This window comes from Glycine soja, chromosome 14 (genome assembly GCF_004193775.1).
Source record: "Glycine soja cultivar W05 chromosome 14, ASM419377v2, whole genome shotgun sequence".
NCBI lineage: Eukaryota > Viridiplantae > Streptophyta > Magnoliopsida > Fabales > Fabaceae > Glycine > Glycine soja.
Window position 1 is genome coordinate 47,813,322 of NC_041015.1, and position 12,271 is coordinate 47,825,592.

Consider the following 12,271-nt stretch of genomic DNA (forward strand, 5'->3'; position numbering starts at 1 on the left):
CTCTTTTTGGTGCTAGATCAGAGTCAATTCTGTTGGTTACATACTAATTTTTTTCATGTATTCTCTTTATTTATACTACTCTGTTAAGTAAAATGTCCACTTTCTATTTTCAAGGTTTATATTTCTATTATTTTATTTGAGTTTAATTTTGTGTAGTTACAATATAACTAATCATGATAAATAATATTTTTAATGTAATTATTATAAAAGTCAATAAATTTATCATGCATATTAATTTATGATTTGATGACAGTCAAAAGTTATAGTATAGAGTAGTCAGATAACACATGAAAGAACAACTTTGAGGGTTCTCATATTCCTGGTTACATAACAAATGACTTCATGACTTGATGTTTTATTCCAAAGATATTTTTTTTCGCATTTACAAGTTATCTTGAGAGGATAGAGGGAAAACTGAAATTATGGCTAGATGTCTAGTAGATGGCCATTGGTTCTTAATCAGCTGCCAACTTGTTGGAGTTTTGGAAGAGTAATTTCTGCACTTATTTGTTTCCTTAGGATCCTCATGTGTTCCACATTCTCTGCTCATAATTTTCATCTCCTTGTCTTTTTTGTTTCTCTCTTCCTTTCAAGAAACACTTATGGTATTCTCTTCTGGCATTGTCTCATATCAGTGTCTGAGTCTTTGCTGCAAGCACAGAGACAGTGGCAACAAAGAGAAAGAATGTCACTGGACAGGGTAAGAGAATATCTGAAGAAGAATGGACCTGCTGCTGAACCTTCTGATCAGGCCATTCAATTGATGGTGGTGGTGGAGGAAATGCACCATTTGGTTTTTTAACCCTGTGTTGTGGTCATGTAAAATAAAATGTTTAATTAGTTGAGTGTAAGGATTTTGTTTTGGAAACATGTGGTAATAGATTGAAAGATAATGAAAAGCCAATGGGAAATGATATATACTTATTGCCGTTGGGACAAAAAACAATGTCATATTCAAAAGCTTTGCAAATGAAAGTGCTGGTGGCATCATCAAATGCATAGCTATAGGCTTTTGGACAAGCCTGCTTGAAAAGGGTGGAATAATAGGAAGGCTGGCATGTCGTTGGATTGGCAAATTCTCCACTGCAACAGTACTGATCCGATCCAAATGCCTCACAAGCACTCTTACACCCAACTACACCACCTTGGTATCCATCTCCACCAACTACTTGAAGTTCTTTTGGACAACCTATAAAATTCCATTTTATGAATGTAAAAAGTGCTGTATCATTCTACCATGTGTAAGCAATGGTTAAAATATAGTTTAGTCCTTATACATTGTATCTACTTCTAATTTGGCCTTTATATATAAAGAAAAAATAATTTAGTGCCTATAAATATAATTGTTTTTGGAGCAAATTACATTGATATCACTTGTGATTTCTATGAAATTCACACAATACCCGTCTTTTTAATTTTATACTAACCCTCTTATAATGTGTTTTTTGATAACTGAAGGTATTAGTATAATATATTAATTTCAAACTATTAAAGGAGCTACTATAGATAAGAATATCGCGTGAATTTAAAAAAAAAAAATAGTGTTACGGTGTAATTTGCTCTTATTTCCAATTTAATCTATACTGCATGTAACTATGATAAAATCCTCCATTGGAGTAATAACATGTCATATAAAAAACTTATAAGGTAAGTTTTATTTTTATTTTGATCCCTATATTTCATGGTAGCTCCAACCATATGGTATTATAACAACAACATGAATGAAAAGAAAGGAAAACAATTTTACATAAAAGGATTAAATTAACTTGATATGAACAAAAATATTTATGAAGCATAAGTATATGGTGTACTTAATGGACCTAGTTATAATACATGACTTCATGTTCAGAAAACCTCTTACCTCTATTGATGTCAGTGACACAACCTGTGGCATTACAGACACCAGTTCCATATACACCTCTTGGTTGAGCAAGCAGTGGCAGATTGTAGCCATCAACCATGCTGACATCATAGTAGTCTTGATCATTGCCTTTACCAAGTGTTATCTCAAACAATGAGGTGGGAGGAGCTGCACCATTTCCATCACATTCCAGCTTTCCACCACAATCACCTGTTTGGCACTTACCAATTCCTGTTGCATCAAATGTGCAGCCAGTCCTAGCCCATATCCTTCCTGACCACCCTGGAACACTTGTGAGTTTGATCATTTGGCCCGAGTCAAGCCGGAACCCGGTCGTTGGAAGTGGCGGTGAGCCGGCGCCGGAGAGCGTGCCGGGCCATATAGTATGGGGGCAGTTGTTGGTTATGGTGAATATTGAAGAGAAAGAATAAGATAACAAAGTAAACAAAATAGCTAGAAAGCTTGGGAACTTCCAGGATGTCATCACTATAGGCATTATTTTCAATGATTAGTAATATTGGTTGTGTTGTGCCAGGAATGACCAATCCTCCCCATATTTGTATCAAGAAATTGTGTGCTATATATGACTTGTGACCAAAATCCTACGTTGCTTTGGTGAAATTCTCAGCCACAATACCAGCTACATGGGTTTAGTATTTCTTTTATTGTGGATGGCCTTATTAAGAAGCTATTCTTTGCCTTTGCTGTTTCATGGGAAATTGAACAAATAAGGAAATAATATCTATGTAATCTCTATGACCAGAGAATATATATCATGGATTTCCTTCAAAGAATCGTGTCAGAAACTGTGATTCGACCATGTAGGAAAGTTGCATAGGATGATCCCATAAAGAAGTGACCTAGGATTCCTCCTACATATAAAAAAAAGTACATTGACTAGGGAATACGTAAAGGGGAAACTTCAGTGTGAAATTCTGCATATTTCATTATTTCCTACACTTAATATTAACAACGCTTGACTTCTGTGTAGTTACTTCAGAACATTGACATTTGAAGAAAAGAACAAACTTTTCAACAGTGAATTTGACCAAAATTTTCTTTAAACATACGCTAAATTATTATCAACGTTTCAATGGGAACTAAGAAGACTACAGTTAGGAGACTGATTCCACCCACCTGATTGCTAACGTCACAGACTTCAGAATAAAGTTTGTGGAATTTTGGTATTAGTTTTTTTTTTGGTTTAGACAACCTTGTAATTTATAACTATTAATAAAAATAGTTATTCCTTTGTATATATTTTTTTTTCTTTACTTGTCTTTCAATATATTTAACTGTTTTTATTTTTTTTTCATAAATCTTCAAGATAGAACTGATGCCATTTTTTCAAAAAAATAAACTATTCACTATATCCCTTTACTATTTTTCTTTTTCTTTTTTAAAAATCAACATAGAGGAACAAAGTGTCTCTTTTTTATACTAATAAAGAAAATATAACCTCATGTAATAAAAAAGAATTGCAATTTCTCATAATCTCATCACATTTTTCTTTAGTTTTAAATTCCATACTTACGAGAAAGAATTTACATTTCTCTCTACTCCACCGGTAATCAGGTTTCGTAATTAACAATTTACTTCTTATTTTACTTTTTAATTTTAATCCATAACCTTTCCAAAAACCCCATATTACGTTCCTATCATCTACTCTCGTTGACGTGTCTAATGAATACACACGTGACATTGCCATATTTGCTATCCAATGCCACACCATTTTGCCACGAAATTTTGAATTATTTTAATTGATATTCTGATTTGTAATAAAAAATAAAATGGTTCATTTTGTTTTAAAAAGGAATAGAATCAAAAAAAGGTTGGAGTTGTCAAATCAGATAAGGCTTTCGTCATACTTCGATTGTATGTTGTGTTTGTCCTTCTTCTTTGTAGCATAAACTCTTATATTTTGAGTTTGAATTTTTCTCAATAGAAGCAACTGGGAGGGCTAAAGTGTTAGTGGGCGATCTTCATGAATTTGGAGAGCGAGTGCATAAAGGTATCACATAGCCTTCTACATGTGCTGCTATCCAAGATTTATAATTTATAATTAATAATACTGATACAAATATCAGTAACTCAATTGGAAATCAAAGGAGTGTAACTTAATTGATTGAGCAAGATTTGTATTATAAACCGCCCAATATCTTTCTTTATTTCCTATAGATAAAAAAGTAGCTAAGTTGAGAGACATCATGTAACATCCAATCACAAGCCAAATTACATAATTTTGTTTAATAAGGATGTCAAAAGTTAGAAAATGAAAGCAACATTACAAACCTCGAGCTTAACAAATATCATAATAAAAACCTTCATCAGCCTCAGCCTATAAACCGATAAAAGAATAATTACATCTGCCTAGAACATATTACAATTACAAAATTTGGCGGCAAACAGTAACATGGCATTTAGGAGAGAATTCATTTTCAATCCCAGGTCATTATTTTCAATCCTTGAATACAAAGAGGAGCACTATGCAAGTTTGAAAGATTGATGCTGCTGCTGACAAGTATCCTTTCCTTATAAAGCCCCCCTTTATTTGCCCTTGTCACCTCACATCTACTAACACAAGTAAATAAATCACATAATGGAAATCAACCACAATTCCAAAGTATATTAATAATTAAGATTAGGCATACCTACTTTTTCATCTTTGAATAGTGTGTCTCTACCGTATCTGTACAGTATCATAAATGTTCTTGCCTCAATTCTTGACACCCTGTAGTGTTAGGATTTCCTACTTAGCCTTTAAACTCTTTATAGTCCCATAACTGTTGGCTTCTCCAAACTTCACCAAAGAAAAACTCGAGCAGAAGTTGCAATGCCTGCATTCATTCAAGAAGAGAAGATATTTATCAATAATTGATGTTCAAACATAGAACAATTTTATATCATAAGAATTAATTTAGTAATGCAACACAAATAAAGTTCTGAACGCTCCTTCCTAGCATATGCTTCAAAACCTGCACAAGTTACATTAACCTCAGACAGCCAACCATCAATCAAATCACAGAAAAAAAAAAGATATCAGAAAATGATTAAGAAGAACAAAAATGAGAACTAGATCATCTCCCTTGAGCCTGTAACAGAAATAGGAAGAGTCAAGCAGCAAAACCAAAATCAATTCACCAGATAGCATACCAATAACTCTGTTCATATGACAAACTGGAGAGAACCTGAGCCTACAGAAATCAAGGTTTTCATATGACCCTAAATAGATTTATCATCAAGGACAAAATAAGTGTTTTCTGTTCATACAGAATTAAGGAATACAAGTTCATGACAGTAGTAATAGTAAATTAGTAATGAATATATTAATAGGCTGCTTTGTGATTACAGATACACTAGAAACTTGATGGTCAGCTAAAAAAGGATTACAGTTAAGTACATTGCTCATATATGCATCATTGAGATCCAAATTAAATTCAAGCAATGTAAAAGGCCAGAATGCATTCCGTAGTCAGCTATGACAGTCAGTTTCTCACTAGGTTTAGCAGAAAACGGAAGTAAATTCAAGCGTCATAAATGTGTCGTGTACAAAGACCCTGCTCAGATCCCCATTCAACAGTCAAGCTACTTTAAAGGCTACATTACATTAATACTAGAAATATAAGGACTTCCTACAGAAGATGGGGACACATCATGTCCACCAATAAATAATCCATAATTGTTCAAGTTCTGTTATCAATACTCATCCGATAGAAAACGTAAAAAACTTCAAAGGGACAAGAGAAATGATAAAGAAGTGTCTTTGCAGTTATATAATAGATATCTATTTCATATCCATGCCATCTCCAACTTGGCTGCAGATAGGACTGACAGCAGAGAAAGATCTCTCGAAGGGAGAAGGATGAAATTGAGCATCTCTTCTACGCTTAAAACCACAGCTATCGGAGGGCGAATTCTCTGTGTCCAGCTTCCTGCGAACACCTCTCACTGCTTGTTCCTCTTCTGGTGTAAGGGGGAAAATTTGACCACTTGCTAGGCAAAGTGAACTATGGTTATCATACAGAATTCTCTGGTTACAGTTTTTATCACAGATGTGAGTCAGCCCTGTTATCTTGCAGCGATACATGTTTCCACAAACATGTTCATTTTCACATTTCCAGTTGCATCTGTGACCAGTAATTGGGCCGTCTTGGCCCAAAATACTTGACAGATAAATAACATTTGAAGGAGCTGCAACCATAGAATTGCCATATACCTCCATTTCTTTGGTCCAAAGAGAAACTTCTAAGCTTCCAATCTAATACTCTCCAACTTCAACGCCTTGCCTGAATTTTCTGCAGGGCCCACCACAACAATACATAATTCAATCAAACTCAACAGAAACTGACTTGCTTGGCTCTAAAGAAATGTAAGGACTTACATCTTCTATAACCAACCAAACTAATCTCATAAAGTAATTTCCCTCAACATAAACAAATTTCACACTCTTATGTAACTACTTAATCCCTTTCAGAAAAAGGTTCTAACATAACATGGGTGGGTTAAATAAGAAAACTGCTTTCATCAATTAGATTAGATCTTATTCCATTGGTGTAATAGCCTAAGAAAGCAGGAAAACCAAACACAAAAACTTAACATGCTTTTGACAAGCATAGCCAAAAACAGAATTCAGCAGTTTGAAAAAGAGCAAATTCAAATGGATTCTTAATAAAATTTTAATTCACAAAACGTAAATAATTAATGAATAAATAATACATTTAGGGACAGGAAACTATAGAAGTGAGCATGTGGAGGGAACAGATATGTGCACAACTGCACATACATCATTCTCATGCACATAAAAGTTAAAACCACCCTATGAACAATACTGATTCTTATCCACCCCCACCATGAATAATAATTAATTAATTAGTCTCATAAATAAATTACCGAAATCACATGAATAAAAAAAATGTTTTTACCCAAACATGATTAAATGGAAAGAAGATGAAATTAGGATGACAAGTGGGGACCCTACCCCAGATGGGAAAATGAAGGAAAATGAACTTACATTCTCTCCAACAAAGTTATTCTGCCAAAACTTTCTTCCTCAGTACCTACAAAAACGCTGTAAGAGAAACCAAAAAAGATAACCAAAAAAACAAAATAAAATTCTCTCTCTAAATTCTGAAACACTCTCTCTCTCTCTCTCTCTCTCTCTCTCTGTCTGCAAAACAGAACCTAAGCAAAGCTAGAAAAATTAAAATAAGCAAGGAATGAGGAAGAATGGGTTTGAGTATTTATAGAAACCAGGAACAGGAAGTGATGGACACTGTGCACTTGTGGGACACACCAACGTAGGACAAACCCAACTACGGGAAATGCGCGTTAAATTTCGGGCAAATTGTGACCCAAATGCAAAATCATGTCACTGTCGGGTCGGGACTTGTCAGGTGGCAGCGTCTCCTTCAATTTTGGATTAACTATCGGATCTAAGTCCAACGTTTTTTCTCCACCCACCAATTGTTTTTTTATTTTATTTTATAAAAAAGTATTAATTAATTAAAAAAGAACAATTATTTATACTTGTGAATGTATGTATAAAGATCATCTAAGATATCTTATCCAATAATCGTTATGCATAATTATTTTATTAATTTTCATAAGAATTATCTTAAAAATCACAAAGAAATATATCTGTCTGACAGTATAGAAACTTATGCTTTTCCTATTTAAAAAAAATTTTACACTAAAAACTTATCATTTTTCTTATTTTAAAATGAGTTAAAAATATTTATTATGTTTTTTTTGTCTTAATTTCTTTTTAATTCTTTTCATTTAAATTGTATGTAATTTCGATCTCCAATTTGTTTCAAATTAAATAGGTTTCTCTATTTTAAAATTAAACAAAATCAATTTCCTCGTTAGTTTTATTTTTACCAAATTCTTTTTTCTGCTTAAATACATGCGAGTTATTGGAACATAAAAAAGTTTTAAAGTTTATAATTAAGACATTTAGTAAAATTTTGATAAAAATGATAATTTCTTTTTTTTTTGAAGAAAAATCATAAAATTTAAAATATGAAAAAGTAGGATCTAAATAAGATTTTTTTTTATTTGGATTGAAATTTAATATTTTGATTGATAAATTTAAATACAAAATTTAATCTGTAGAAAATAAAAAAAAAAAAAAATATATATATATATATATATATATATATATATATATCAAAAAGTTTAAAGTGAAATGAAACCACAATATTAATTTTAAAAAAATTAGAAATTTAATTAAGTAAAAAAATAAAATTCAAAATAACACAATAACACAATCGGAAACAAAGTAAAAAAAACAGTAATTAAATGGCTTTCTTTTTTTGAGTTTGTTTCTGCGGACGATTCTACGGTTTTGCAATAACTCAAAGTACAAAATATTTTTTAATGTCAATGCATAAAATGTCTATTATACCCCGAAATAATATTTTAAAAAAACAATTATCTTATCATCTTTCTTCTATGCACTCAGTAAATTCTCTTCCTCCGGTTGCAACTGTTATCTCATCATCCACCCAAACATATACAAAAAGAAAATGCATTTCTAACACTACCCTCAATGAATGAACGTTTCTCAATGAAAGCACTTGATTTAAGTTGTTCATGTAAAAATCTGGAAATTTCCCAATTTGATTCATTAGATTTTGAGTAAGTTGTTGTTTAGGTGTTAAATAAGTACTTGATTTAAGTTGTTTAAAATCTAGATCCCTGATCTAAAGTGAAAACAACTTTTTAACTCAACTACTTTTTAAGGTAGGGTTAAAATGGTCTACTCACGTAATTTTATTTTGATATATTTTTTAACTCAACTACTTCATTTTAATATATATTTTTTTAACTCAATTACTATTTTATAATCTGAACCATCCAATTATTTAATTATATATCTAACGATGATGAATGAGGGTAAAATTGGTATATAATGATTTGGCTATTGAAAACTTAAATTTAATTTCTTTGTTGTTTTTGTGTTTCCCTTTAAAATTATAAATATCATTATTAAATATTAAAATAGTTCTATTATGCATTTTTATTTTAATGAGTAAATAGAAGCAACATGAAAAAAACAACAGAAAAATCAGGTCTTGAAAACACTGGTTCAGGCGTGAACAACCTATTCTAATGGTAAACGCATCACAAAGTCTTGAAATTTTTTTCAACACGAACCGTATTAGGAGGAGAGATAAACAAGGTCGCACCGCGAAGATTTCGTTCTTTGTCGTATCGCAACTCAACACGCGTAAGCACGTGCGATTTCTCGCCGTACACAGTACTACTACATGCGAACGCGCCACTGGGCCACACCTGGCCCACGTCGCACTATTGGGCCTTCGGACTCGAAGCCCACAAAAGACCCGACCCGTATTTCGCAATCGGATCTTATCTTCTAGGGTTTCTAGTTTTCTTCCTCGCACCGATGGATTTTGTTCTGAGAATTCGAATCTAGGATTTGTTTGAGCGTGCGCGAAGGATCATGGTGGGGTTCAGAAACAGATACATGGTGATGGAGGTTTTTCTGAACCCTAATAGAGACAAAGTTGGGGATGCGTCTGTTATAATTACACAGTTTAATGTGTCAAAAGCTGTAAGAGACAGCATATTGGTGAATTTTGGGGAGTGTGGTTTGGCTTCATCATTGGGATCGTTCCAGGGTTAGTAGTAACGTGTTTAATTTCTTGATGTTTATGCAATTTCTTTTAAATATCGGTCGCAATCGCGTTGCGGTTTTGTGGCGTTTGTTCATGTCGCGGAAAATGTGGCTGATGCGGTTCCATTTACAGTCGCCCAAATCATGGTCGCGGACCGTTTTATGAAACCTTTATTAACAATTTGTGTGTGTGTGTGTGTGTGTTTGCAGTTAAGTACGTGAATCCAATCACTAATGTGTGTATAATTAGGGCATCAAGGGAGGAGTATCAGAAAGTATGGGCTGCCATTACAATGGTCACAAATATTGGAAACTGCCCGGTCATGTTTAACTTGCTGGATTTATCTGGTAAAGAAAAATAGAATTACTGCTTCATTGGTTCTTTTAGTTTTTAATTGTGTTTTTGTGAATTCCTCTGGGAATATATTGGAATTTAAAAAAAAATATTGAGAAATTATGGTAATTTTGCATTGTGCTATAGTGCTATTGCTTCCTTGTTGTTATTGAGTTTGATCCTCAGGTTTGTGTGTACTGAAAAAATCTATTAGGAGAGATCAGTCCCTTAGATAGATTTTAGTATCTCAAGGGATTTGTGTTGTGTTCATACAAAAAGAATATTGGTCCAGATTTCGTTTTAGTATTTGGGATCTTCAAATCGTGTTATGCAGGACACTACTTTTGTCAGAAAGCCCATGTTTATTATGCTGTCAACTTGAGTTTATCATTACATTACAATAGAATGCCTTCATGTTTCATAAAGTAGTATACATTGACCCCGTCTTGCTATGGGGTTATCATTTATGATGAAATTTATTATCAAATAACATGATACAAAACCAGCAAATGAAAGTCAACTCTTCAGGGTACCAATAGAGTTTGTAACATAGTGAAAACAAAATACATGTGCCTTGTAAGACTGTAGAAAGAAAATTGAGTTTTTGGATGAGACTTCCTGTAAAGAGGGAGTGAAGCTTTTGGAGGGAAATTGGTTTGCAGGAATTTGATATATGCGTGAAATTGAATGTGTTCTGTAATATGTAGATATAGTTACACATTGCTTTTCTTAATTCCCAGTTAGGATTAGGAGGAATAAGGAATTTACTAAATCATTGATGCATGACTGTATCATGCTTTATATTGGGTTGATTATAGAACATTATGTTTACAGTAATATAAATGAAACTCCGAAAATCTTTTGACTTTTTCAATCAATATGATTGCATCTAGCGGTTGGCCATATTCACGATTTCCATCGTTTCTTTCACTTGAATATATCATGTTGTACATATAATTGTAAATCCTGATATGAAATGTTACCTTTTGGTTCAGGAAGTATAAGGGCTTGTAAAAATGCTGCCTTGAAGTGTGAGGAGTCAAAATTTGAGCAGTACAAACTCATGCTTGGTGATCGATTCTCTGCCGATCATACTCATCGCATGAATACCTATCTCGACCGGATCAAAGTTTTGGAGCACTGAATATTTAGCCTACGAGGAGTGTCTCATTCAGATTTCTCAATTTCTTGCAACTAGTTTGTGTTCAGTCACAAGTTGCCTACGATTATTGGTTAAATTTTAAGCTCACTAATCATATAGTGTATGTGTTATCTACGTGAGTTCATTGCACCATCTTTTTTCAGAAGATGCGGCTCCCATTTAGTTTGTGTCTGACATACCAATTTTTCTGATGTGATATTACCTAGTGTATGGTAGAGTTACAGCTTTCAACCGAGAGAAGAGGCTTGTGAAAATGTGTAAATTTGCATATTCATTGTAAATTACTAGATTATTTCTAGTTACGGAACACATAATTACAAAGGGAAACTTGTTTTTTGAGCCTGCAACTAGTTTCTTCCATTCTTTCACTTCAATTTTCTAGATGTATAGGAACTAGGAAGAGATGCAATGTACTATAATTTGTTAAGATTACTAGTTTTTATAATAAGTAATAACTCTAATGAATGTTTTTCTTGAAGGAAATTAGAGCAAGTATCGTTGTCACTCGTTAGATGAAACTTCACTATTCTCACCTCACCCCTTAGAACATTAGCATCACTTGGCGGCAAATGCTTCCCCTTCTGATACATTAAACAAAATTCTTTTCCAAGGATTCCAGCTGATAAATAAAGTAGGTGTGGGTTATATATTGAAATACTAAATCATGTTAGGAAGGACAGGATTAGAAATTAAACGAAGGAAGTGTTAAAATTTGAATATTTTTAGAAAATAGATGATAAAATTTTAAGATGCGCAAACTTTTTTTTTAGTGCCCTCTCTCTGTTTTCCGAAGTGTTTCACAATTTTGTTTTTATTGCTGTCTATTTCTTTAGTTAGCTACTTTCAAACTTCATTTCTCTATACGTTGCCTGTAACTTGCTTTCAAGATGAGACGATATTTCTTTATTTTTTCTCTTTTATCTGATCTGTACCTCCACTTTGACACAAGACTAAATAGCAAGATGCAAGAGACATAAGCTTCTGGAATGTTAATTCTTCACTTATGAAAACTAAAATTTGGAACAAGCAAAAACCAACATTGTATATGGGTTTGTTTAGATAAGTTTATCTAGAAACACTTTTTGGAGAAGAAAATAAGAAGAAAAAAAATTAAATTTTTCTATAAGCTCAAATTAACTTATATATAGGGCATGTTTGAGTGAGCTCCAGTAAAAGCACTTCTAGAGAAGAAAATAAGAAAAAAAATGAAATGAATTTTTTCAAAGTTAAAATTAATTCTCCATTAATTTTATTTGTAAAAACTATTTCATCTTT

The 12,271-nt window shown here is 32.7% G+C and overlaps 3 protein-coding genes across 5 annotated transcripts; 1 reads left to right on the forward strand and 2 right to left on the reverse strand.

The window, feature by feature from the left end:
* Positions 1–323: 323 nt before the first annotated feature.
* Positions 324–2,578, reverse strand: LOC114384444 (thaumatin-like protein 1). The gene is made up of 3 exons (XM_028344115.1): positions 1,862–2,578; positions 922–1,189; positions 324–804 (listed from the first exon to the last, which is right to left on the reverse strand). Exons 1-3 carry the CDS (start codon positions 2,355–2,357, stop codon positions 627–629), a joined length of 942 nt encoding a protein of 313 aa, XP_028199916.1. The 5' UTR covers positions 2,358–2,578; the 3' UTR covers positions 324–626.
* Positions 2,579–4,071: 1,493 nt separating this feature from the next.
* LOC114385001 lies at positions 4,072–7,082 on the reverse strand. 3 transcript variants are annotated; one of them, XM_028344905.1, is made up of 3 exons: positions 6,873–7,082; positions 4,517–6,156; positions 4,072–4,432 (listed from the first exon to the last, which is right to left on the reverse strand). In XM_028344905.1, the coding sequence occupies exon 2, from the start codon at positions 6,081–6,083 to the stop codon at positions 5,646–5,648; it is 438 nt and encodes a 145-aa protein (XP_028200706.1). In that variant the 5' UTR covers positions 6,084–6,156; positions 6,873–7,082; the 3' UTR covers positions 4,072–4,432; positions 4,517–5,645. The 3 variants fall into 3 exon arrangements, with proteins under 3 accessions (XP_028200706.1, XP_028200708.1, XP_028200707.1); XM_028344907.1 differs by having other exon boundaries at positions 4,072–4,435; XM_028344906.1 differs by having other exon boundaries at positions 4,513–6,156.
* Positions 7,083–9,241: 2,159 nt separating this feature from the next.
* LOC114383699 (probable ribonuclease P/MRP protein subunit POP5) lies at positions 9,242–11,343 on the forward strand. The gene is made up of 3 exons (XM_028343425.1): positions 9,242–9,504; positions 9,711–9,848; positions 10,830–11,343. Exons 1-3 carry the CDS (start codon positions 9,327–9,329, stop codon positions 10,976–10,978), a joined length of 465 nt encoding a protein of 154 aa, XP_028199226.1. The 5' UTR covers positions 9,242–9,326; the 3' UTR covers positions 10,979–11,343.
* The last annotated feature ends 928 nt before the right edge of the window (positions 11,344–12,271 follow it).

Bases quoted from the DNA above. Each gene is read 5' to 3' on its own strand.
- LOC114385001 (XM_028344905.1), bottom strand. From the start codon at position 6,083: ATGGAGGTATATGGCAATTCTATGGTTGCAGCTCCTTCAAATGTTATT.
- LOC114384444 (XM_028344115.1), bottom strand. From the start codon at position 2,357: ATGCCTATAGTGATGACATCCTGGAAGTTCCCAAGCTTTCTAGCTATT. The intron at 1,190-1,861 runs GTAAGAGGTTTT...GGAATTTTATAG, and splicing joins TGTCACTGACATCAATAGAG to GTTGTCCAAAAGAACTTCAA. The intron at 805-921 runs GTATATATCATT...ACCACAACACAG, and splicing joins TTTTGTCCCAACGGCAATAA to GGTTAAAAAACCAAATGGTG.
- LOC114383699 (XM_028343425.1), top strand. From the start codon at position 9,327: ATGGTGGGGTTCAGAAACAGATACATGGTGATGGAGGTTTTTCTGAAC. The intron at 9,505-9,710 runs GTTAGTAGTAAC...GTGTGTTTGCAG, and splicing joins ATCATTGGGATCGTTCCAGG to TTAAGTACGTGAATCCAATC. The intron at 9,849-10,829 runs GTAAAGAAAAAT...CTTTTGGTTCAG, and splicing joins TAACTTGCTGGATTTATCTG to GAAGTATAAGGGCTTGTAAA.